The 26,893-nt window shown below is 40.6% G+C and overlaps 2 protein-coding genes across 2 annotated transcripts; one reads left to right on the forward strand and one right to left on the reverse strand.

Annotated features, from left to right (window-relative positions):
• The first annotated feature begins 1,773 nt into the window (after nucleotides 1–1,773).
• On the forward strand, nucleotides 1,774–5,232 carry c4h22orf23 (chromosome 4 C22orf23 homolog). Its single transcript, XM_060868733.1, has 6 exons — nucleotides 1,774–1,933; nucleotides 2,865–2,927; nucleotides 3,610–3,783; nucleotides 4,167–4,298; nucleotides 4,481–4,581; nucleotides 5,110–5,232. The coding sequence occupies exons 1-6, from the start codon at nucleotides 1,840–1,842 to the stop codon at nucleotides 5,200–5,202; spliced, it is 657 nt and encodes a 218-aa protein (XP_060724716.1). The 5' UTR covers nucleotides 1,774–1,839; the 3' UTR covers nucleotides 5,203–5,232.
• micall1a (MICAL-like 1a) lies at nucleotides 5,199–26,677 on the reverse strand. The gene is made up of 16 exons (XM_060868688.1): nucleotides 25,879–26,677; nucleotides 19,246–19,294; nucleotides 17,468–17,609; nucleotides 16,621–16,721; nucleotides 14,983–15,107; nucleotides 14,234–14,829; nucleotides 14,008–14,062; nucleotides 13,498–13,886; nucleotides 12,740–13,149; nucleotides 9,539–9,664; nucleotides 9,294–9,420; nucleotides 8,341–8,431; nucleotides 8,149–8,222; nucleotides 7,672–7,786; nucleotides 7,508–7,554; nucleotides 5,199–7,296 (listed from the first exon to the last, which is right to left on the reverse strand). Exons 1-16 carry the CDS (start codon nucleotides 26,019–26,021, stop codon nucleotides 7,172–7,174), a joined length of 2,715 nt encoding a protein of 904 aa, XP_060724671.1. The 5' UTR covers nucleotides 26,022–26,677; the 3' UTR covers nucleotides 5,199–7,171.
• Nucleotides 26,678–26,893: the final 216 nt, after the last annotated feature.

Here is a 26,893-nt window from a genome sequence, read left to right on the forward strand (position 1 = left end):
TGAAATTAAAGTGCTGTATGGTGTTTTCTGAAGGATTTCAATAAAAAAAATAATTAAAAAGCCTTATTTTTGAAATCATTTTGAAAAGCCCCACTTAAACTTAAGGCTCCACTAACAATCTACTGACTTGTTCTAAATTAACTTTATACCAGTCTGGTATAAAATTGTGTATAAAAAAATGTTACCTTTTCTTTGCTCATGTGTAGAGAATAAAGTCATGGGGAAGTCGTGGCCTAATGGTTAGAGAGTCTGACTCCTAACCCTAAGGTTGTGGGTTTGAGTCTCGGGCTGGCCACGACTGAGGTGCAGCATAAATGGCTGCCCACTGCTCCAGGTGTGTGTTCACGGTGTGTGTGTGTTCACTGCTGTGTATGTGCACTTTGGATGGGTTAAACACAGAGAACAAATTCTGAGTATGGATCACCGTACTTAGCTGTATGTCACATCACTACTAAGAACTTGCAGAGGAAGTGATTATAAATAGTTTGCTATTAGAATGAAAACAGTCTGACAGACTCCAAAGCCAAGCAGTAGATTTTAATTTCAGGTCTGTGTGGCTCTTCTCTCCTGCTCGTTGTCTGAACGTATCCGTCTCTGACTGCGACTGAAACACCACACGAAAAAACTCCTCATTCTCACCAGTTTAGCCTTCATTTGTCTAGAAATGGCCTATAATATAATATAAAGATTAATATAATACAAAATTCAAGATTAATATTAGATAGATTTAGTTCACAATGTGTTTGTATTTATCCCCGATGAGCAAGTCTGAGGTGACTCAGGTGACTGTGGGGAGGAAAAACTCCCTTAGATGGTAAAGGAAGAAACCTTGAGAGGAACCAGACACAAAGGGGAACCTCATCCTCATATGGGTGACACTGGAGGGTGTGATTATAAATATACAGTCTGACAAATGTTGTATTGATGCAAAAGATCACATGGTGTTCACATCTCCTCTTAGTATCACAGAATCTTAAGATCTGTTATGTTTTGAGTTTTATCATCACATGAGATTATTGGTTATTAATTTAAGTTGGTGAAGTTCATACTTTGAGTGCATTTATACATTTCAAGTTGTATTTTTCTCTCATGACATTGCAGGCAAGTCCAACCAGTCTTCTGATGAAGAGGATGAAGAGCAAACGATCAAAAGAAAGTCCCCCAGAAAACTAAAGTTTGGGAGGAGCTCGTATGCGTTACATCTTTCAGGCGAACATATTGTACTTTGTAAGGGACAAAGGGTGTTTCAGTGCAGCGGGTGCAGTGAGAGGTTCAGTAGTTCATTAGACTTTAAAAGACATCAAAACCCATACGCAGCTAAGCTCATGTTGACAAAAGGTGCAAATTTTTCAAACTTTTTCTACCCATCAACAGTTTCAGTATTATCAGTGTGTAAAGTGATTAACAGAAATGATGCTTATAGAGAAGGTCATAGCAGCTTACTAAAGATTCACTCCATACTAAACTATGTATAAAATATAGTTTAGTTTTTTAATATTATGAATATTTTTTACACACACACACGCACACAGAGAGAGACAGACAGACAGACACACACACACATACACACACACACGTCTATATTTTTCTACTTTGTCGCCACCTGTTGACGTCTTTCTGAATTGATTGTATTCTTGTATCCATGGCAACTTCACCGGAAGTTGCTGTGTTTGTGTCACTAATGGAATCGTTTGTTTTTGCTGAGTTTATTTTTTGATACTTTTCTGTTTCTGTTAGTTTATGTTTTAAGTTTAAAAAAATCGATTCGCTTAAAACCAAAAGTCGGCAATATCTGTTTTAGTTAGTTGTTTTCATTAGTTTTACTGTCTGCGGTCTGAGATGGACAGGATGAAGAGTGTGAGCAACAACAATAAGGGACTGTGGGACTGTCCACGGTTCAAGTACAGCAAAGACACTCAGGAATTAATACAAGGTATGTTTTAGTGATGTTGACTGATTGATTGTTTTATTGATTGATTTATTGATTGATTTTCTGTGTGTGTGTTTGTGTGTGTCTGTCTGTGTCTCTCTGTCTGTTCCGTCTGTGTGTGTATGTCTGTCTGTCTGTCTGTCTGTCTGTGTGTGTGTCTGTCTGTGTGTGTCTGTCTGTCTGTGTCTGTCTCTGTGTGTCTGTCTGTCTGTCTGTGTGTGTCTGTCTCTGTGTGTGTGTGTGTGTCTGTCTGTGTGTGTGTGTGCATGCCAATGTCTGTCTGTCTGTCTGTGTCTGTGTGTGTGTCTATGTCTGTCTGTCTGTGTATATGTGCGTGTGTCTGTCTGTCTGTGTGTGTGCACGTCTGTGTGTCTCTCTGTCTGTCTGTCTGTCTGTCTGTGTGTCTCTCTGTCTGTCTGTGTGTCTGTCTCTGTGTGTGTGTGTGTCTGTCTGTGTGTGTGTGCATGTCAATGTCTGTCTGTCTGTCTGTCTGTGTGTGTGTCTGTCTCTGTCTGTGTGTGTCTGTCTCTGTGTGTGTCTGTCTGTCTGTGTCTGTCTCTGTGTGTGTCTGTCTGTGTGTCTGTCTGTCTGTCTGTGTGTGTCTGTCTCTGTGTGTGTGTGCATGTCAATGTCTGTCTGTCTGTGTCTGTGTGTGTGTCTATGTCTGTCTGTCTGTGTGTATGTGCGTGTGTCTGTCTGTCTGTGTGTGTGTGCACGTCTGTGTGTTTCTCTGTCTGTCTGTCTGTGTGTCTCTCTGTCTGTGTGTCTGTCTGTCTGTCTGTGTGTGTCTGTCTCTGTGTGTGTCTGTCTCTGTGTGTGTGTGTGTCTGTCTGTGTGTGTGTGTGCATGTCAATGTCTGTCTGTCTGTCTGTCTGTGTGTGTCTATGTCTGTCTCTCTGTCTGTCTGTCTGTCTGTGTGTCTGTCTGCCCACAGTCATGATGAGAGAATCACGGCTCACCAACTTTCAGCAGCGACAGATCAACACTGAGCTGAAGAGTAAGATTTTCATGTACTTCAAAATGTGTTAACTTTTGACTTGTTCAGCTTCTTATGAGTTGCAGGTCTTGTTTGAGCTACACACATTTATCTGTATACAAATCAGGAGCTTTGAGTCGGTAGACTAATATTTTTATTAATGCAGTACTTCTCAAACATTTTCTTTACTGGAACAAACATTTAATGGGCAATATGACACATATCTCTGTAAGGATATGTTGTTGTTTTTTTTTTTAACATTTATTGAAGGAGACTCCAGTTTTTGTAATAATAAGTGTTTCCACATGGGACAGTCTTGATGACTTCCAGTTTTCCAGTATGCTTTTCTGTAACATGACCAGCTGTGTTATTTGTCATTCATAATTCATTTTTAAGAAGTAATTGTTGGCAAATTGCTTTGGTATCATCACACCACCTCATCTGTGATTGTTTTTATATACTAACACTCTCATAGGTGTTTTATTCCTAACACACCAGCAGCTCTGACAGTAGCCCTATCCTTCATATCCATTATTATTATTATTATTATTATTATTAATCGTTATTGCTATTATTGTTAGTTATTATTATCATTATTATTAATTGTTATTGTTAGTTGTTGTTGTTGTTTATACATTTTATTATTAATACAGTAAAGCATGAATTTTTTTCTAAACCGGTTCCCTTTCTGTTGGTGTGCCAGAAGGTGGCACCTTACCACTGATCTGTAAGCCTACATCATCTGCGGCATCTACAAAACCAGAGATAAGAATCAGCAAAGGCCCAGTTGTCTCATCCAGACCACAGAGACGCACCGCAGAGAAATGCTGTGCAGGGGACAACTACACACGGGAGAGATTTCGGCCCAGTGCTACACGTATGCTAACAGCTAATCTTACAGTTGTGCAAAAACTGTAGATTCATTTCATAACCAAAACATGGTATATTCCATAACCTGCCTGACATCCAGCAGTCACTGCACCAGACTAAAGAGCAGCAGCATTAAAGATTTGTGATCCATTTTCAATCTGTTGTTACTTTCACCAAGAAACTTGTTTAATTGTGTTTTACATATTTGTTTAATATTCGTTTTGGGGTTTTTTTCATAAAAAAGACTTTAAGGATTAGGATAAAGGATATCGATATCAGGATTAAGTCACTGCAACTCACTAAATACAACATACGTGTTTCATAGTAGTTTCTAAAGCATATGCTTTAAGATAAATAACCCTCTTCTCTCCCTGATGCCTCTGGCTGAAGGTGACCTGGAAAAAGAGAAGCACAGGCTGCAGAACATCCTCGCGACAGGCCAGGAAGAAGCACAGCCTTCGCCATCCCACACAAGACCTCCTAACAGAGTGGAGGACAGTGAGATAGACAGGTTCCAGGAGGGTAAGAAGGCATATTTCTGAATATTTTTAAACTTTTTTTTTTTTTTGCAAATCCAAAGCGTGACTCGATTTGAATTGCCAGTTAGCTCTAAAAATGTTTAGTGTTAAAATGTTTAGAGTGTTTTAACTATTAGTTTAGCATGCCGTTTGTGACACGGCTTTGGTTGTATCCATACCGTACAGTTCTCGATGAGATTGAAGAGAGAAGGCGGTTTTTGGAGGAGATGATCGCTCTTGGAAAAGGAAGCCAGTATCATCACATCATTAACACTGAAATATCTCAGGTAAAACATTATGGTTATATCTTCCAGCAAGAAAGTAACAAAAATAAATAAAAATCAACATTCAACATCATAAATATGTCATTTAATCAATGTGTGCTAAATATTGAATGGAAGCTAGTAGAGGCATCGTCTAAACTGGTCTTTCCATTTAATTTCTATCTGTATTATAGCTATATTATTTTCCTGACCATAGATAAATTGTTCTTAAATTGGGATTCAGAGACTGCAGAGAATTTTGAAGTGTTTCACTCAAAAGAAGAATTTCACCCAAACCTTGTTAAAAAAACAAGCAGGCTTTATACATAGTGTTAATGCGGACCTGACGTTTTTCTCCTGGTGGATATATAAGCCATAGTAATAGGAGGTTCTGTGGCTTTATTATTTATCCCAATTAGCATCAAACACAGTTAATTTAAGATCATTTCTTAAGAACCTCTGCAGTGTGCTTTCAGTACGTCTCTCTCAAGACCTCTCGTTTTGAGTCCAGAGCTTTAAATTAAACAAAAATCTTGCTTGTTTCTTCCACAGAAAATCCGTGAGCTTGAGCTGATTGACAGGGCGCGCAGCGAGGCAACGAGGATGGAAGAGGAAAAAATGAAGAAAGCTGAAGAGCAGAGTTAATGTAGCAGAATATATTTCTCTCTCTCACACACACACACACACACACACACACACAATTCAGTACTGCCTAGTTAACGGTCTAAGACACTACATGACTTTATGACATCTGTAAATTGTTTATTTTATTGCTTGAATGATGACCCATATATTTCACTGGAGTAAAAGATAGACATTAAGTTTCTACCTGTGTTGCTGTTCATTTAGTTAAAATGATCCTTTTTACCTCCTGCAAATGTTTGCATGTTTTTAACACATTTTTATGCAACAAAAGCCCTTTTTTAACTTATAGAGGCACAAAGACTCAAAAAATGTACAGAGTAAGGCTATTAACAGAGTAACGGACAAAAGAAAAACAGAAACGTCAACCTCTGGGTTATGACGCATATACATGTTCTACATCAAGACTGACTTTATAAATACATAAACAAGAGTCAGACAGACATTGAAAACTAAAACCGAACCTTACATTAAGACTCAAAAAGGCAAGGATTAAACACGGTACTGCAAAAGGTAGCATTTCCATGGCTTTGTGAAAATGCTGAGATTTCTCAGTGATGCTGGTATGTGATGCGATGCTCATTGTAGTCACATGACCTCAACTGAACCCAATTTAGTTTCATCGGTCTGTTCCAACCCAGATACATTTAAATGTTGTTTCTACACTGTTTCTACACTGTAAATAATGTTTCTACACTGAGAAAGTGCATTGAATTATGGGGAATAGCTTTGAATGAGTGTTGCATTAGATATGTTAGTAACCGTCTGTCTCTCTCTCTCTAGCACCAGACTGTTCATGTATAAATATTTGTTTTTAAAAGCCTGCAGGTTTTGCTCAGCCACCTGTTAATGCATCACCTCATACGTTTAGAAGCTGCCAACCCCATGAGAACTTTGAGGAGAACTTCTTTATCAATACACAAAATGTTTTTCTACATATGCTGTATCTCGATCGTTGAGCCATTCGCAGGCTTCGGTAGAGAAGAATCAGTGTCGGTGTTGAATTTATAACGAACTCAGGCGATGAGGTCATTTATGAATCGCTCAGGAGCTCCTGGTTACACAGCTCCAATTGGCTGTATAAGATGTTTGTTTATACATCTATAAATCACTCTCTCTGAAGATGGGTTCCCATTTGAGTCTGGTTTCTCTCAAGGCTTCTTGATACCATCTAAGAGAGTTTTTTTCTTTGCAACAGTCACCTCGTGCTTGCACATTAGAGATAACTGCAAATAAATCTACAGAAAAATGTTCTGTTCAGTAAAGCTGCTTTGAGACAAAGTCCTTTGTTATAAAAGCGCTATACAAAAAAAATGGAGTTGAACTGAATTGATCTGAATTTAGGTAGACATCTTAAAACGCATGAATACACTTTACACAGCACCACAACACACCAGGAGATCTTAGTTAAGTATCTAAAATGCATGATTGCAAACAAAACCTTTCATACCTGTTTCTAATAATTCTGGCTTTTGCTTTTCAGCAAAATGACAAAATGTTCCAATCTTAAAGAGACTTCTTTGTGGTGCTGTGATGGGAATTCAGGAACATCAGGGTAGAAACTACTTGCGATTCAGATGCATGCAAAACAAATAGTCTAAGTTGAGGCAAATCTGTAGTTTTCAGAACTAAATACAGCAGAAATTGTCACCAGGATTTTTACAGGCCACCACACTCATGTTCCAGTGCAAAACTCAGAAAATAGAAACGGCAAAAACTAAAGCATATCTTGGCTGATCGACCATTCGGGAGAAATGACATTTGCTTCGGATTTGTATTTAGCAATGAAAATGTATGGTGTAAAAGCCATTGTTGGCACTGACACTGCACTGATGTACAAAGGTAAGTTCTAATGAGAACTGGTCAGTTTGCACCCAGACAAATTGGTGTCTTCTTTTTACTCATCACAGAGTCCAGGATGAACATGATTTAGCCTCATATTTAAACACGTGTGTCCGTCCATGTCTCGTGTTCAGCTTTTTTCTTTCCGTGGACTTGGGCTCTTTGCGACGTCACCTTTATGGCTCAGCCTTTTCAGCACCTTCATGGGTTTAAACTTCCCGGGCTTCTTCCTGTGTTCACCCTCTCCATGGAAGTCTGAAAGAAGACAAGGATTGCTTAGTAAAGCCTAAACGTACAAACATATTCTGTTTATCCCAAACGTCGTCTATAAATAGGGCATGGACGACGGGATCGTTTTTAGTGTAATCTCATGAAGATCTCTACATGAAATGTGCGGAAAACCTTTCAGGTTCTCCAAAGAAAATATCTAAGAGAGAAAGAAAGAAACCAACAAAAAGAAATCTACCTTTTTTCTTTAACATGGCAGCCACTAGCTTGTCCTCCTCCTCTTCCCTAAAGAAAAACAGAGCTCTTTAGGACCCTGAGGCTGACAAGTGTAGTAAAATAATAAGACTAGTTTACATTTCTTCTGTAAAGCCGTCAGATTTAAGTGTGAGGGTAATGGATTACCTCTGTCTGTCCTGATCCATGCTGTTAATGATCTGGTTCCTCTGCTCGATGGTGGTCACCAATTCCTCCATCAGCTGCTTCTCCCTGTCTCGATCCTCATCGTTCCACTCTTTCTCTAACAGACAGAATGAAATACTCCCTAATTCACTCTGTTTGCACTTTCTATAAAGGTACACAAGAGATCTGTTCACCCTTCCTGCTTCTCATGCCTAACGTAGAAGGACGTGAACTTCGGCCACTGAAAAGTGTGTATTTTTTTTTTTTTGTTCACCTGCTAAAATTTGCACTGAAAACGCTGGCCATTTTTTATTTTTATTTTTTAAGAGGTACTCTGTTACATGACACCGACATGATAGAGTCGGTGTCATTGGTAGAGTTGTGTCATGGGAAACTGACTCACTCAGCCCGATGATTCGGTGTGAGTGAGCGAGTCAGTTTTTGAATCAGTGTGTTCAGTGTTTGACTCCCAATACACACCTGGTTTGTTGAGGAGACACCTAAGCTCGTATTCCACGTCAGCTTGCCTTTCTTCTAAATGCTGCTGCTTTACCCTGAAAGGGAAACAGACCACAGTCTTGGCCTTTTGTTTTTACAAGATATTCCAAATATCCTTTCTCGACTCTTAGGATGCGTTGATTCTCTGCGTTAACAGTGTGTTCGATAACTTACGTGTACACCAGCTCTGCCTCTCGGCGTACCAGTAGATGTTTCTCGTGAATCAGAGTGAACCAGTCCACCAGCAGCCGCTCCTCCTCTTCCTCTGAAACATCAGGTTACATCAGTACACATTGGGAAGGATTTAAATAAGACTTTTTTTTACCAAACATATTGTTCGTGTTTGGTTTTGCTCATTTATCCCTCTCCCTCAGAGCACTATAGCCTTGTGCACTAATGCCCGTTTTCCACCGAGGCAGTTTGAGTGCTGGTTCGGAGCCAGAGCCTAATTTAGAACCAGTTCTTTCTTTTTCGACAGCCAAAGCACCGGTTCTGAACCAGGAAAAGTGGTTCTTAAGTAGCACCAAAACGTTGCTGGTCTAGACTTAAGAATCACTTGTGTCAGGGACTGTGGGCGGGGCTAGGGGCGGGGCTACTGTTAGCTCATTTGATAATGTACCTTAAGTATACTAATGTTTAATACACTTTTACTTTACCTCAATATGATCAATTATCAGAACATATAATTAGTAGTTAGCTACATGCTAAGGCTAAGTTTTTTCTGTGTTAATGATAAAATAATGTTATGCAAATTTTATACAAATTACACAGAGCTGCACGTACACGTTTTATTTGCCGCGTTTGGATGCCAATGTAGGTTCGCAAAGCCATGAGCATTAACAGTAAAACAACATCAGCCATTGTTAATGTGTTTGTGTTTGCCGCTGCTGCGCTAAAGTTGCTGTGTAACGTGACCCGTATACAGTGACGTCAGACTCGGCTCTGTGACGGCTCTTTAACCGATGGAAAGGCAAACCGGTTCTTAGAAGGTCGCCAGTGGAACCAACTTTGAACCAGCACCAGCACTAGCTCTGCACCAGCACTTGGTTCTTTTTGGTGGAAAAGGGGTAATAGGAACCACTGATCCACTGAAAAAGCTCCCCCTGGTTCAGTGCAGTAAACCTCACCATTAGAGCATTGTCTGAGTCTCTGCTCCAGCTCCACTCCTCTCTGCTCCAGCTCATCCAAATGCCTTTCAAGTGTCCCCATCTCGACATGTATGTCCTCGACAGGGATGTACTGATCTGACTGTACCTGCACAGCCAGCGACAGATTAATTAGAGTTGCTGGAACAGGATGATGGATAGGAGTGTAAAATAAAACTCAGCATGGGTCTAATCCCTGTGTGGAACAATGAAGAGATGAAGGGTACCTTGCGTTTGATGAGAGGAAAGCCGTGTCCGGGGGCTGGAGGGCGAGCAGGTCGAGGGCCTTTAGGGGGTCTGGACTGTGGGGAGGTGACTGTTGGGGAAGTCTTCCTATTAAAAGGATTTACTCGCTAGAAAGACAGAGGAAAGGGGGTTGATGGTGGAAAATCGAAGAGAATGTAAAATGGGAAGGAAGGAAAAAAGAAAGAAAGATGGATTACAGGGTTCCCACTCTTTTTCAGAGATCATTTTCCAGGACTTTTCAAATTTAGCAAAAAAAAAGACAAGGATCACAGATTCACAGCCTAAAGTAATATGTTCTTCTCTCCAGAAGTCTTAAAAACAATGTACACTTTATGGCTATTACTTAACTATACTTTTAAAGACAATTTGTCATGTGAATGAAATTTCAACATTTATAAAATAAAAAGACCGCACATATAAATACCCTTTCCTTTCTCAGGCCAATGCCGTCATGCATGCTTTAGTTTGTGGTGCATTCCCCTTGCACATGATACTCAGATTAACAAGGTTAATATAACCTGCTTACCCGTCACCATTTACTGAAAACATTCGAGCACTTAAACCATTCCTAGCACCTGAAACCGCCAACACAAGACAGCGTCATCCGTCACAGCGAGATTAAACAGCATAACAAAAAACCCGTCAAAACTCAGCGTCCCTGAACAGAGCGCTTTCTGTTACTAATTGTTTCAACCAGTTGTAAACTGTTCTTTAAATGAGAAAAAATAGAGATGCTCCGATCAGCATTTTTGGGGCCGATCATCACCAAGATCATGATCTGCCGATTGCCGATCACTGCCGATCACAGAATGGCAGGGGAATGGGAATCTTTTATCTATAATCTAGCAGAGTTTGCACCATTTTTAGAAATGAAATTAACTCTAAATTAACTGTATTGAGAAAAAAAACTGTAGAAATAGGCTACAGTCAAGATCTTGAAGAACCACCAAGTGTTTATTTTAGAAAATGAGAACTTAAAGCTACTGTAGGCCATCTTTCCCAAATAAGACAGAGTAACTTAAAATTATTCCAAACAAAGAGGGGTCAGGCAGACCAACACACATCAGATCAGCTTAATGGGATGTCGCCTCTTAATACACTGATTACATTTTATAATTGCAAGCAAAATGTAAAACTTGTTACACCAAAACTGGCTACTGCCACAAAGGACAAAACTAGGGCAAGTGTTTTTTTTTCTGTTATTATTATGAACGTCCAAAAAATAAAATAATGAAAGCTACTGTAAACCAATGCCATCCTTTCTAAATAACAAGGCAGAGAAACAAGGAGGCCAAGCAGATAGTTACCAACCAGATGAACTTAGGATGGTATGAGGTTACACAGGCCCAGGCTACTTGTAAAATGTAAATAAAATTTTTAATATATTAAAATTAAACAATTGGCCACAAAATGTTTCAGACCAAAACATGCTGGGCCTCGGCCTACTAACACAGAGTACAAAATCCTTCATGTCTCAATCATAAAAGGCATCAGTCACACTCACATCACTACTAGTTTAAATGCATCACTCACAGTCGGCTGGTTGAGGGATGGGGATGTTGTTGGCTTCGGCTGGTTTAGTTTCTCATACTCGGCATATTCAGTTGTATGGCGTGTTCTAAGATCCCTAATCATGTTAGTGGTATTAAAATGCCGTTGCTTGCTTCCACCTCGAGGGATTTCATCACGACATACATTGCAAACGGCTAACTTTACGTCTTTATCGGACACTTTGAAAAACTTCCAGACGGGAGAACTCATGTTGCCACTGGTAAGCGCCGCTCTGCTGTTGTTTACCTGTGCGCCGTGCATGCAGGTGTGAAAAAGTCGCGCGAGTAATTTACGTCACGTGATCGGCTTTTTTGATCGGCACTTTTGGGGTTCACCGATCAAGTTATTTTTAGTCAATATCGGCCGATCATGATCGGTGGCCGATCAATCGGCGCATCACTATTTAAATATGATATTTTTTACAGGACAACAAGAGTTTTTCCAGGACAGTTTATGTTTTCTTTCATTTTCCATGTGTTTTCCAGGACTGGAACATTGGTCATTAATTTTCCAGGATTTCCAGGTTTTCCAGGACGCGTGGGAACCCTGGATTTACAGGAAAAGGATAAGAGGAGGAGACGACCGATGATGGCAGTTAGCAAAATGCATACCCGCATTATTCATCACAGTCTCCTTAAAAGTGTTTGCTAGACTGAGGTCATGGCAACCTTCAAAAACTAATCCATTATATGGCAGTTCAACAACAACCGCTATTAAAAGTATTACACCAAACTTTTCAGCCAAATTTCCTGAAGAAAAAAATAAGTTATATAAATGGACTGCTGAAGGTTTGCATCTGTAAAACATGAAATGTTTAAAAATGATTTCAAATTTAAATAGCCTGCGATTTTATATTTATATCTGATGATCTTCAAAAGTGAAAAATATTGCTTTTTTTTTTTAAACTAAGATTATTTCTTTTTATATAAAATCTGACTACGTGGTGCCCCCGAGAAGAGGACGGGTTCCTTTTTGAATAAGGTTTCTGGATCCTGTCGTCTCAGGACGTTTGTCCTGTCACATCTGCCTTGCTCGTTATGGATCTAAATATAAATCTACATCCGCGTTTCTGTGTATTGTTATAAGCCCGATACAGATTCGACTCAATTGTAGTACATGTTTATGTTATAAATAAATAAAAGGAAATTAGGAAAATAAACCTTGCCGTTTATAAGAGGGATTTATGCAGAGCCCTTTTCCTATATGAAGTGATAATGAATTGGGGTTCACAAGCATCAAGGTGTAGGAATGTATGATTTTAAAACCTTATAATATGGATTTGTTTATTCTGATTATATTAACAAATGATACTAACCCCCGGTTTCCTCCCCCGGTCCAAAGACATGCATGGTAGGTTGATTGGCATCTCTGGAAAATTGTTCGTAGTGTGTGATTGTGTGAGTGAATGAGAGTGTGTGTGTGCCCTGTGATGGGTTGGCACTCCGTCCAGGGTGTATCCTGCCTTGATGCCCAATGACGCCTGAGATAGGCACAGGCTCCCGTGACCCGAGGTAGTTTGGATAAGCGGTAGAAAATGAATGAATGAATGAATGATACTAACCCCAACCCTTGATTCAAATGCATTTATGACATAAGCCTCATAACAGATTATTAGACCTAAAACTGCTCACCTTATTGGGTGTGTTTTGCTGTGAGGTTGGCGAGTTTATCAGAGGACTTGGAGCGGCTGGTGGACGTGGAGGGGGAGGTCTCATTGCTTTTCTTCCTGCACTCCTGTTTGTCTCAGGTGTGGCTGGTGCTGAGCAAGTATTACTATAGGGCTGCGAGGGAGAGGGACTAGGTGAGAGATGCGACATAGGTTCGGATGAAAGAACTGAGGGGGAGGAGCCAGGACTGCTGATTGACGGTTCTGACACGCTTTTGGTGAACAGATGTTCCTGTTCGGTAACGGCCGGCCGTGGGGAAGCAGAGGCCGTGGCAGGGGTTCGGGAGAAACCGTGGTCTGATGAAGAGGAGGACAGGCTCTCGGTGCTCAGTGCTGGAGAGGGACAGGCAGAGGAAGACTGAGAGGAAGGAAGAGCTAAAGGAAGAGCAGGCAGGAAATGGAACACCAGTGGAAATGGATAACAGAAAAACGTACAAAGTGAGGGACAAGAGGAACTGCACGGGACTTATGGCCACAAACACTTTATATCAAGCCAGCATTCATAAAAGTCATCTAATTTGTTAGTAAGCATTGTTATAAATTATTATTATGTTAATGCTTCATAAAGGTCTAATAAAGAATGTAAATTAATAAACCATGACATTAATCATTAGACCATTATTCCTTTAAAGTCTTGATATCTTAACTTCTGGATTAATTAAGCCTTTCATGACTCATGGATATGTGGTAGGAATAATCCAGGCTTCTTTTCAGTGCACTGACCTGTAGGGACAGATTTTGGGGCTCTGGGCGCTGGCCGTTTTTTGCTGCCGCAACTTCCTGGACTCATGGAGTGGATTGGAGTGGGGTTCTCAGAGGTGCCTTCAGAATCCTGGGAAATCCGGTACCACGGATGGACTGCAACCACAGAAGATGGGACTGATGCTTCTGCGGATTCGGGCTCTGCCTCCGCGTTGTCGTCATCTTCAAAGGGATTAGGGGGCGTGGCTGGACGAGTTTCCTCCTCGATCTTGGCAGAAGTGCACGTAGAGTGAGGAGGAGTGGCTACAGCTCTAGGAGGGGGAGGAGCCAACTTTTTCTTGGACTCTTGTTTGACAAGAGCCAACCAGGGAGGGTCTTTGGGTTTGGTAGTGTCACTGGACTGAATGGAGCTGGTTAAGGAGGTGGGAGCAATGACAGTCATGGAGATGAGACACAATGACACATGAGGACATTCATAAACTTGAATAATGACAAACAGAGAATGGATGGATGAATAGGTGAAAGTCTTACCTTGCAGGTGACTGGGACCTTTCACGTGGAACTGGTCTGCGAGCACCTTCATTTTCTAGTTCAGCAAGAAAGAAGAACAGAATGTGGAAGATCAGAAGATGGAGAAAAGCAACATAGGATGGGAGGGATGGCACATTTAGACTAAATATAAAGTGAATTAAGGCAGAGTAGAAAAAAAACTAAATGCAAAGGATTAGTTTAACTGTAACTCTTCTAAAGCACCCACCACTGACACTCGCTGGACTCTGCAAGGGTCTTGGTCGTGGCCTGGGCACTGGACGCACACTAGGGGACGGATCAGACACTTTTCTAGGGGCAGGAATTGGTCGATTCTCTCCAGCGGTGCTCTTTTTTGAGGTCTCAGGATGGAGTCCGTTAGCGACATCTGTAGCTGGTTTTGGCTGCTCTTCCTCCTTTAGTTCTTCTTCGTCAGATTCACCAAAAGGATTTGGGGGACTTGGAGGGCAGGGTTCTATCTGTACTTTCACACCATCCTCAAATTCCTCTCTTATCTCTTTCACTCCCTTTTCATCGTGCCTGGTCTCTCTCTCCAGAGAGTGTGTCTTGGGCAAGTTATCAGATGGAGTGATGTGTTCGTTGGCAGCTGAATGCTCTGGCGATGCTTTGTCCAAACCTCCCCCACTTGGTGTGGATTCGGGGCTGGAGTTGGATGATAGCGAGCTAAGCTGCTTGCTCAAATCAGGACGGCCGTTCTGGCTGTTTGACGATATCCTGGTGAAGTGGTGTGTGCAGACCAGAGATCCAGCATCTCCGACATGTTTATAAGAGCCAGGCAATAAAGTGCTGCTACATTCCATACACCTGAAATTTAAACACAGGGTTGGCTTTATCGGGTTACAGAATAAATAGTTCCCAAGCAAACACACACGCACACACACAACTAGTTCCCAAGCAAAGACCATTAGTGTTTGTCTACCAACAATAAGCCAGGTGTTCAGGCTTCTGATGTTTTACCTGAAACAGTTGCGGTGGTAGAGTTTACCATCGACGAGGAACCTCTGCACCAGATGAACATGTTTCTCGCAGGCAGCACACGTACTGCTCAGACTGCTGCGTTTTGATTGGCTGTCTGCATTCGCCTGTATGTGGAACCGGTAAGGGAAAGCGAAGGGGAGAAGGAAGGGATGGGAAGATCAAATCAATAATAGTTATGATCATGAATTGATCGATATCTAAGTACAATATTTATGTCAGTACATTGACTTTGTTTGCATGAAAAAGAAATCGTAAATCGCAAGTCTATTTTAATACCCAAGTAAAGGGGTTCCATGGGGTAGTGAGGTCGAAGACAATAACGAAGAGGAGGAAACGGATGAGAGAGGAAGAAGAACAAAGTGGCTGAAAATAGTGTCAGGAACATGGAAGAGGGCAGAGAGAGGATGTTCTGTTCTAAACAATACTGCAAAACAGACCGGTGATCAGGAAGCGAAACTTTATATGTTTATTGATCGGAGTGTAAAAGCTGGTCACAGTGTGATCCAGAAGGTTTGCAGCTTTTTATTTAAGAAACAGAAGGAGCTTAATATCTTGATGGAGAATCACGGTTAGTACTGAACCCCACAGTCGAGCGTGACGTGCATTTTAAACAGAAGAGTCGGTCACATTTAAGTCTAGGCAACACCGAGCGTTTCCCAGGGTGTAACCAAAATAAGAGACGCTGTCATGAGCCTCAAAAACAGTCTCGACTGATTTACTGCAGTCCAGCGATAGAAGCGTTTCAGAGCATTAAATAAATCACCACACAGGAGAAAGAAAAAAAAATCACATGATTGACTTCTCAACTAAATTGCTCAATGTTAACTTTATTGGGACTGAATTTGAATGTTGTATTGGGTTATCATATAGCTCAGGGCTATTTCTAATTTAAATCCTCACAGATCTGGATTTCTTGAGGATGGTACAAGCGCTGGCATGTTTGGATCATGTCCGGTTTTCTAATAACTCATCTGTGTTATTAGAAAACATGTAATACGTAACAGTTTCACGACGCTAATTTAAAGAAATTTAGTCAAAAGATTAAACCAATTTGTGTGCTTACTTCAGACAAAGAGTCTAGTGAACGAAGACAAGATTTTAACGTGTCTGGAAAACATTGAAATACTAAATGAGCCTCGTCTTCTAACGCGATGCAGAGTGTAGACGAGCTCAGAGACATCTGATGCACATTTAGAAAGCTTCACATCCTTTGACTTGAAACTCAAAATGCTTTCACGTTTCTGTGCAGCATGGCAAACGCTTTTGATCCGTTTCCCTTTAACCAAATGTTTTTTTGGTGCAGAAGAAGCAATGCGTTTCTCTTCTGCTGTTTCCCACACCCTGAGAGGCCGGAATCATTAGCACACAAGGCTCCTGCGTAGGCTTTCAGGATGCATTAGTCCTGATTGAGGACATGGACTCAGGCCAGTGGGCTCTGTCGTTCTTTCTCTTCAACTTTTCCTGGGACGTGTTTCAAAAAGCTTAAGCTCATAAGAGAATAATAACAACTCTGTACTTTTGAGCATTCTCTGTTAAATTTAGACGCCTTTTCCATGAACGCGCTTGAAAAACAGAGAGAGACTTATACGAGTAGAAACTTATCGTGTAGTTTCCTACCTCAGATGCTGCGGTTTTGTCTTCGAGGGGTGTGGGAGATTTTTTTATTGCTGGTTCAATATGACATGAACTGCCCGGTCTCTTCATACATGGAGGATTAGCTGTAAAGAGAAAAACAGGGTGGGTTTTTTTTTTTTCCTTTTCTTAATTCGAACAAAAAAATGTATCCCTAAACTCACTCTAATACATGTGCCAGAAAATGGCTCTAAAAATGTCTCTGTGTGTAAAAACAGTAGCATCAGATCTCACATCAAATTCCTCTCGTGTTAATGATCAGTATCAATCACTTAAATAACATCATTTTGATTTTTCTAAATTCTTCCGTCGACACGTAACGGACTTCACTACCCTCTAAAGGTCAGCTTTCGAAATCGATGTGATTTATACTTCTTTACAACTCTGTACTTTTTATTCGTTTATAGTAACTGTTCTTTATTTCCAGCAAGGAAAGTTATCTTATCTTAATGCTGTGGAAAGTCAAGTTGAAACGAGTAAAGTTACGTTATCTCTCGCTAACCGCTTTTTTTCTCGTAATGTGATCGAGACAAAAAATATAGCTTGTTACGATAAACATTATGACTTACACAGAATATTTTTTACAAAATTAGTGGTGTTGAAAAAAAAAAATGAATACTGACAATGCAAGTGGAGGAAGTAGTAAGAAATTGATGTACTATCTATGCGTGTATGCACGTGTGTATGTGTGTGTGTGTGTGTGTGTGTGTGTGTGTATGGAGTATATATAGACACACTCGGGCAAAAAAGGGTTAACCTTTACCTGGCCTCACATTATGCTCTGTGTGTGTGTGTGTGTGTGTGTGTGTGTGTGCACATTGTGTCCACTCACCATGAGATTTGTTGGTGAAAAAGTTGTAGTACTGCGACACGTAGGTGATGATGCTGAGACGGTCAGGCACTTTCATAGACACCATGTCGTCTGCATCCAACAGGGCTGGGATACCCAGCTCCGTCTCAGCCACTTCAAATGCCTGGGACAACGATAGGCGTTACATAGAAACAGAGAAACCAGGAGTCAGTATGTGGGTACAGAAAAACAGGTGCACATTAAATATTTATATAGAACACACACACAGTTTGTGCACCTTTACACTGTTATCCAAATCTCAGCGACAAACCGCACACCTTGTGGCCGTTAGAATAGTCATTGAGAAGCTAGCTTAGGGTTTTTATTCTTTATTTAGAGTTTAAACTCTATGCCACTGTTTGATTCGTTTGGACTTCAGCATGCTGTGTGCTTTTCATAACAAGACAAAAGGTGTTTATCTGCAACGGTGAAAATGTTTTCCATAGAGCTGATAAGACAGGTGAGCGCTTTAGCTCTGATAATCACAGGCTCCAACTGCTGTGTCAGCTGGTCAGCAGGTTTAGTGGTAACTTGAGGCTGAATGTTAACTACACAGCAGCACCAACACACAAATCTGAGCAAGACATTCAGTCACTTGGTCATAACCTGGCATTACTGTTAAATACCCGGCAAAGGTGTCCAAAACAATACGGCAAAAGTACCATACGGCAACAGGCAGCTTGATTTTTTTTCACAAATCACGAGCCGTGTCATTGTACGTATTATATTCATAGTTGCCTGGAAATATAGTAGGTTAACTGTCACTGATGACTTTCATTTCATTTAGTATGTCTATTTTAAACAAAACATTGACACTATTAGCCCTTTTCCACCAAAAAAAACCGGGTGCTGGTTCAGCGCTAGCGCTGGTGCTGGTTCAAAGTTGGTTCCACTAGCGAACCTTCTAAGAACCGGTTTGCCTTTCCATCGGTTAAAGAGCCGTCACAGAGTTATACGTGTCACGTTACACAGCAACGTTAGCGCAGCAGTGGCAAACACAAACACATCAACAACGGCTGATGTTGCTTTACTTTTAATACTCATGGTTTTGTGAACCTACATTAACATCCAAACGTGGCGAATCCAACGTGTACGTGCAGCTCTGTGTAATCTGTATAAACGGAGGTTGTTATCGAGAAAGTACATAACGTTATTTTATCATTAACACAGGAAAAATGTTAGCCTTAGCATGTAGCTACTTATTCTCATGTGTGCTGATAACTGATCATATTGCGGTAAAGTAAAAGTGTATTAAACATTAGTATACTTAAGGTACATTATCAAATGCGCTAACAGTAGCCCCGCCCACAGCCCCTAACGCAAGTGGTTCTTAAGTCTAGACCAGCAACGTTTTGGTGCTACTTAAGAACCACTTTTCCTGGTTCAGAGCCGATGCTTTAGCTGTTGAAACAGAAAGAACTGGTTCTAAATTAGGCTCTGGCTCCGAACCAGCACTCAAACTGCCTCGGGGGAAAAGGGGCATAGCATGATCTTAACCAATATTTACACCAACGCCAGTCTTCCCTTTCATGTACCTTCGATGAAAATTTCCAAACAGGATTAAACCTGTTAATACGTCGCCGAGCGTTTTAGAGCTCCAGCCAAACCAACACCAGTGGAACATCAGAAAGTATGAGCCATTAACAGGAACAGCTTAAAACTCCCCGGGCTCAGCTAAAATGTCAATGTGTAGCACCCTCTAATTACCAGATCATTTACAAACCAAGCTTAGAAAATGACTAGCTGAAGGTGATACTCACCAAGCGGTTGTTCTCGTAGACATTTTCTTTGGAAAGGGAGTCAAAGTCTCTGGAGCAGAACAAAACAGAGAAGAAAAGACGGTCGGTGTTAGAAACGTGAGACGTGATCTTTTCTCGTTAGCGTGCTGCTAAAGTTCTGATACAGTAAGAAGAAATCTTGGAATATATGAAGCTGTGTGTAAGTTTGGCAAAGTGCTTCAGCACACAAGAGATGTTTTGATTAGTAAATTTATGAGATGCAATGATTCAGAAATTCAGCAAGGAACAAAGAAATCATTTGTCTTTGCTGTGGGACAGAATCCAACTTGTTGCCCACAGAAAGCCCACAATCGTCACATAACCTAAATTTTGCAGTCTAGCAGGCTGATATGATACCCACGTTTTATTATTTATCACTGTATAAGACAGTTCCGCATCAAGCAATAAGCAAAAAAAAGGATTTTTTTTTTACGCTCATCAATCAGCTAACGCAGGTTTCGTGTCTGGCTTTTACTTTTTAGTTTTGCTAATCTAGTAAACGACAGATGTGCCGACATTAACCCTTGTACACGTCTGCGCTCTTCTCCTTGTGTATTTGAGCAGGTTATATTACTGCGTGACCTGTTAATCAACACGGAAATGCAAAATCCTCAACCTTTCCTTTTCAGTTGACAAGGTCACAAGGACAAGGTCAGGAATTCACAGCTCACCGAGATCAATTTGGTGCAAAACGAACGTAACTCAGAAATGTACGTCTTTAACACGCCGCTAATGGATTTCGGCTTGGGGTTGGTTGTTTTTAACGTTTCAGTGCTTTAGCTGAGAAAAGAGAAAAGCACATTTTCAGGTGTTTCCTGTATCAGGGCTAGGGATTAAATATGAACTTTATGAATTTCGCTGTCTAAACTCTAGATACTGGAAACTGGAACATCAATAGAAGTAAAATAAAAGACTATCATTAGATAAAGCTTATTTCAGTCTGAAGGCATGACACACACACACACACACACACACACACAAGACAAATGAATACACATACTGTATAAAAGAAAAATGATTAAATATTCCATGAAAGGCTTGTGTCTCACTGCAGCCAGTGGAAGGTCGTGTCCTGTGCTTGGTATCTGAGTGCCTGGTGTCAGAAGTTAAACAATAGTCTCAGTGTGTTTGAGTGTGTTTGGGGTGGGGTGAGGGGAGGCGGGGTGGTTGGTAGGGGCATTTGGTGGGACACCACAAATGCAGTAAAGCCACATCGGTGCAATACATAACCCAGACAACAGCAGGCTGCAATTTCCTTTGAAGCTGACGGATTCTGCCATGACGCTACTCCAGGCTCATACTGACCTGTCCTTAAAAGGAAACAGGATTTACTGTGAATTTTTACGGTACTCTACTGTAGCTAGACTTCACTGTCTCAGAGTCTGGAATGTTGTCGGAAAAAAAAAAACGGCACACGTTCTAAGAACTCTCAGGTTCACGAACAGAAATAAATCAAGGATTCTGTAATCTTTCTAAAATTCTCTGAATAAAAAAAAAATAAATGGATTCTCAAACTCTCGAGCACTCTGGGCAGGCGTTGGAAAATTCTCGGACTCAAGGATTCAAATGGAAGAGTACTAGAGGTCTCTGTCAAGCACACACACACTATTTCAGGATGGAGAACAGAAATAAAAGCCTTGGGTTCTGTGCTATCAAACAGATGCTAGACTTTTCAATTAACACAAACAGAAATGCTAGTTCTAGAATGTTAAGTCGAAGTAAAATTCTTAGTCGAAGTAAAATTAGCCCTTAGTTAGATTTCTAGGATTCTCTTGTGGAGAGTTTGCAAATAGTGACTACGGTTGTGAAAAGCACACGATCGACGACGTTCGGAAACAAAGGAGATCTGGAACGTTCTGACAACTACACACACATTATAGCGTTTTCACAAAAACAATAGGAATCGCAGCTTTCTAGAACGTTCGGCCGACTCGACAGATTCTGGTATTCACGGAATCAGGAACAGAAACGGAGAAGTTCTAGAGGTTTCTATCAATCCTACCGTTATATTGCGTGCGTTCTACACTTCTCACAATCAAGATGAGAATCAAGAAATAGAAATTAGTTCAAGAGCGCTCAGTTCTCAAAAAATCCCGAGCGACACGAGAGCTTCTGCACTTTAGCTGGAATCCGATATCAACAAATCGTCAGGAAGCGAAACTCTATGTACGTGATTGTTCAAGCTTGTTCAAGACATAAAAACGTACGAGTTTGAAAGAATACAGACGTATAATGTACAGCGTGTGTGTATATCTGATGGTTTGATAATCCCTAGTTAGCTAAATAGTTATGATAAATACCTGTAGTCATGACATTGAGGACAATATCTGAACACTTGAGCAGCGTGAGATTAATATTTAACAAGCTGTTCGTTATTGTTTAACAGTAACAGGACCATATTTTGGGACACGACAGAAATGACCTCAATGCATTTAATAGAATTTGTCAAATGTGTCATCGAGGGTTGTTTTAAAAATAAATTAGACAGAGAAGTCAAACTATTCGAGTTTAACCTTACATGCAGGATCAAAAAGAAAACTCAGTCAGGTGCGTTAAAATGCAGCCAAGGTTTCAGACGGTCATGGCGCATTTAGCATTAGCACTAAAGACTCTCTCACACTGAGTTTCACACCGTATGCCACACTGCAGCTACTCGTACGCTCCTGCAGCGTTTCGTGACAACAGGTGAAATTTGCATGAGGTTCTGGGTATGTTGACAACCAGCCAAAATCGTATTTGTTCAGAGAAAACAATGCCCCTCGTTTCTGTTGTGGTCGGATCATCAAAACGAGCTCAGGGGAAGCAGAGCAGCCACAACTCGAACCGATAGAAGATACATTTACAGCATTTGGCAGACAGATGCGTACAAAAGTTAACAGGAAACAATAACCATGTCCAAACTTGCAAGATTGTTTTGGGGTTTTTTTCAGCTCCCTCACATACATCAAGCTCAGGAAGTGTAAGTCAACAACACGGCAGGTGAAACTAACCATGCGACTTGTTTAGCAACACTTTTCAGAGTGCGTCCTATGACAGAGCAGCCACATGACACGCTTAATGTCCTTCGAGATGATTAACAGTGATGAGGCAGCGTCTACATGTCGTTATGACGACTGTCTGAAATCCCCAGCGGGAGGTTTTACTGTCTGAGCTGCTGCTGCACTGCATAACGTCTTCATACCGCCAACCTGCACGTGTGTTTATTTAATCATTTCACTTCAGTTGTACTTAAAGTTCGGGCGCACGGTTTTAGCTACAGCTTTTACTATTAACTTCTAGCTAAGTAATAAAACCAATAATAGTAATAAATGTTTATCCACAGTGTTTTATAACAAGCTCGGTTAGGATTATTTCTCCGTTCTGTAATAATGTGTTCTGTTAATACAGATGAACAATTATAATAAATAACTGTATAATAAATAATAGAATGTCGGATCAAGTGCTATTTTACAGGCTGACATTTGACCTTCCTCGCTCATCCGTCATCTTATTAGACTTTTCACCATCTTTGACAAAGATTTTCACCATCCTTGACAAGCCCTTGTTGTCAAAGATGGTGATCTAGAAAAAAAACTTGTTTTAAACGCTTCTACTCGAGAAAAATCTGGCAACCTCGAAGCAATACACTCCATACAGGTAACTTGCATAAATCTAATCAACTTAAGCATTACAACTAACTTTCCTCTCATAAATATAGATTTATATTGACAGGTCTTTTAAATTTAAATTAATCCAAGAAAGCTAGTAGTCTAAAAAAAAAGCTGTTTGATATTTGACTTGTAACATCAAAGTGTATATGATTTATTTGTAGTCTTTATTTCCCATTTCTGTCATAACCCTGATAGACGCTGATCTGGTCATTATGGAAGGACTGAGCAAGGAAAAAAAAAAAGAACTGAACAGAAAATAAGAGGCCTGTTGTTACAGTCAGATCCCATTCTGTCATTCTAGATCATGTACACGACGCTAACCTCGTGCCATCGAACATGACAGATGGTGGTGGTGTGTGCTAATAATACGGCAAAGTCAAAAAACTCAGTGAGTCACGTGCACGTCTGCATGCGAATACTCGGTGTGAGTTTTCCTGCAAGAACTCACACTAACTCATCATTGATTATGTTTTATACCTTACTTAAAACATCAATAAGGATTTCATTATACAGCTGCCCAAATGCCTCATCTTGAATGAGATAGATTTTATCTTCAGACCACAAACATGGCTCAAATATTCTGTTACCTAGAGACCAACGTTCCAAATAAACCACTTCTCTCTTTTTTTTTTTTTTTTTTTTGCGCTGACTGAATATCATAAGCCCAACTGACAGCGAATGCCTGTTGCTCACCAAACCTCATCAGGCCAGAAGATAAATTTACTACGACTTATTTTAACCCTTTAAAGTAGGCAGTTTTAAATAGTCACTTTCTCCTGTCTCAGGTTTCTAAAAAATAAAGCAGCCGGTTGAGCCGTTTCCGACCCGATCTTTCAGTTCCTGTATAAGTGTATGAGGATGTAATAAAAATAATCTAATGAGCTAAACGGCACAAAGAGGCTCTTAAACCATTATGACGATCCAATGTAAAGTCAGTATAACTCATTCATTCATTCATCTTCTACCGCTTATCCGAACTACCTCGGGTCACGGGGAGCCTGTGCCTATCTCAGGCGTCATCGGGCATCAAGGCAGGATACACCCTGGACGGAGTGCCAACCCATCGCAGGGCACACACACACACACACACTCTCATTCACTCACACACTACGGACAATTTTCCAGAGATGCCAATCAACCTACCATGCATGTCTTTGGACCGGGGGAGGAAACCGGAGTACCCGGAGGAAACCCCCGAGGCACGGGGAGAACATGCAAACTCCACACACACAAGGTGGAGGCGGGAATCGAACCCCGACCCTGGAGGTGTGAGGTGAACGTGCTAACCACTAAGCCACCGTGCTCCCCTCAGTCATCACAAATGTTTTATAAAAACATATTTATGATTAAATCCTTTTGAAGGATTGTTACTGTTCAGATTGAGGAAACTGTCGTGCACGTGCTCGTTAATCCGTTATCGTTTCCATAGCAACCTAAATGGTCAACGCTGAAAAATGACCTGAGACTGATAGACGGATTGAAAAAACATGACGTTTAACAGAGAAAATATTATCCTTAATAAGGTTTTCTCTAAGAAGTTGTTTAACTTCTACAGAAGGTACGTCAGCAATTTGTAACAGTTTTAAGTTTTAAGTTTTCGGACACAACAAAGTCTTCAAAATAGAACATCTTTCTGTTTTCTCCAAAAAAAAAAAAAAAAAGAAAGAAAAAAAAAGAGAGAGATTACAAAGAAATAAAATGAACCTAAAGAGAGTGGAAAAAAAGAGGCTGATGAGGGAACAATTGTTTTAATGCAAAGCGATAAGAAAATCTTGTTTTGGAAACCTGTAATAAAAATTTATATAAAAAATTTACACCTTTCCAGGTTGCATCTTTGGATGGCTTGGAATAGTTGTTTTCAGACCACAGTACAGGTTTTTTTTTTGTTTTTTTGCCCTCGTCAAGTACTCAATTATTGATATTTGATGAAGCATTTAATTGCTCTTTCTGTTCTAACCCTGTTCAGTCTATCTTGCTTCAACTCTCATGATTAGAGGTGGCGTCTCCGTTGTTTGAAAAATGCTTCAGAAAACGGCGATGGGCCGCCAAACAAAACAAATACAAAACTAACGTGTAGCCAATGAGCAGAAAGGGGCGGGGCTTGTCAATATGGGCTGATAGAGTGTTCAGTGCACATGTGCGACATTAGCAGAAAGCGGTTTTAACATTGACATGGCGGATAAAAACAAAGAAAGAAAGCGAAGAAAGGCTTACGATAAAGTAAGAATTAGGACCCGTGTTAATATAGGATCAGCTTTCCAGCGCTGGAGAGAACTGAAGGAGCGGGAAAGCCTGCAATTGGACGCCGATGTCGCTTTTTTCCTTCTCGATAGGTGAGTAACGTTGGTTTTGCTAAGTTTCACAGAACTAATATATGCCGTACTTTGCATGATTATGCTCGTGTGTCATTTTTGCTTGTTTGTTTATCTGCAATCGTATTGTTCTTCCCTTCAGCTATGATAAAGACACATTTCTTTCCATTAGTTGCCTGGGTTACGTATGTATGTGTGGGCGGAGCTATCAATACAGGGGTGGGACCCATTTGCGTTAAGGGCGTGTTTGTTTTAGTGATTTAAAAATGTCAACACTGGCTTTCAAACAACGTAGACCCTACCTTTAATCGTAGAAAAAAAAAATCACCATCGTATCATGTGGTTCAGAGCGTCCGTTACACTACGGTTACATCGAACAGCACTTACTTAGTGTTGGGGTTTTAGTACCAGAGCGTTCGGGTGCGAGTTGTGACGTCACAACACTGTTATTTGCACCATTTCCAGGTGTCACTTTGGTGTTAAAGTTAGAATCACTTCAGGTTTGACATAATTGTCCCAACCCTGAGTCTGAATCACAGCAGTACACTGAGTCATCTTTCTGGTATCGATTCATTAACCGTGTTACAACCCGAAAGCTCAGAAAGGAATATAATAAATAATAATAATAATAATAATAATAATAAATGACTTACATTAAATCAGGCCTGTGTTTGTGTATGATGGCACAGAAAGCCAGTCCATCTCTGAAGGACGCTGACATGTTCTTAATGTCCACATCATTATATCCCTCACACTGCACTCGACACCACTCCTGAAGGGCTTTTAACGAACCCATTGTTTAACAGTCCACACAAGTTGTTTCAGCTCTAAAAAAGGTCTTATTTGTTGCCGGGCCAGAAAAGTTTCTTATAGCGGCTTTAATCCAAAGGAACGTTATATGAATGAACAGCTGCAACGATTAGAAGCTCTGTATTAAAGCGGGGTTGAGGCAAAAAAAAAACTCACTCAAACGTCATATAAACGTATAAAAACATAAATATTTCTCCTTTCGCGTTATCTTGACTAACATTTATATCCATTTCATCCGAAAGTCGAACAGTTAACATTGCGAGCTAGTTAGCTAGCCGGCTAACTGTCTGTTATCTAGCCAGCGCCATACGAGAAGTCTGTCAGAAATGATCCAGAAACGATTCAGAAAACAGTTTTAGGTTTCAAATCTTCACCAGAACACCGTTGTGAAAGTTTATCCACTGTGTCCGCGGTTACACGCCTCATCTTACTGAGGGAAAGAAAACAAATCGATATAAAAAAAAACCGTCCCCTCTTGAGTTTGACACTGAGTTTTATTTATTTATTTTCTCTCAGGGTGTATTTGTAGCTCCTGTCGAAATAAACACAGCTATAAATGTGGGATTTGTCCTTGAAATCCAACAAACGAACCACCGAAAGCAGCCGAGCGTCTACACTTCATGACAGAGAGGATAAAACACGCCAGTCCACCCAACGAGCAGATCAGGACAGTCACGTCCCAATCCACCTCCTAAACCCTACGTTAGTGCACTATATAGGGACCTTGTATACGACCAATTCCACTGTCGACCTAGTGGCGAAATTATCCAATGAGAGTTATTTGACATTCGGCCATTTTGTAATGTTTTGCGCGCCCTCTAGTGGACATCTTTCGAAATGTCAAATAAATTCAGTCTT

The sequence above is a fragment of the Tachysurus vachellii genome, chromosome 4, assembly GCF_030014155.1.
Source record: "Tachysurus vachellii isolate PV-2020 chromosome 4, HZAU_Pvac_v1, whole genome shotgun sequence".
Taxonomy (NCBI): domain Eukaryota; kingdom Metazoa; phylum Chordata; class Actinopteri; order Siluriformes; family Bagridae; genus Tachysurus; species Tachysurus vachellii.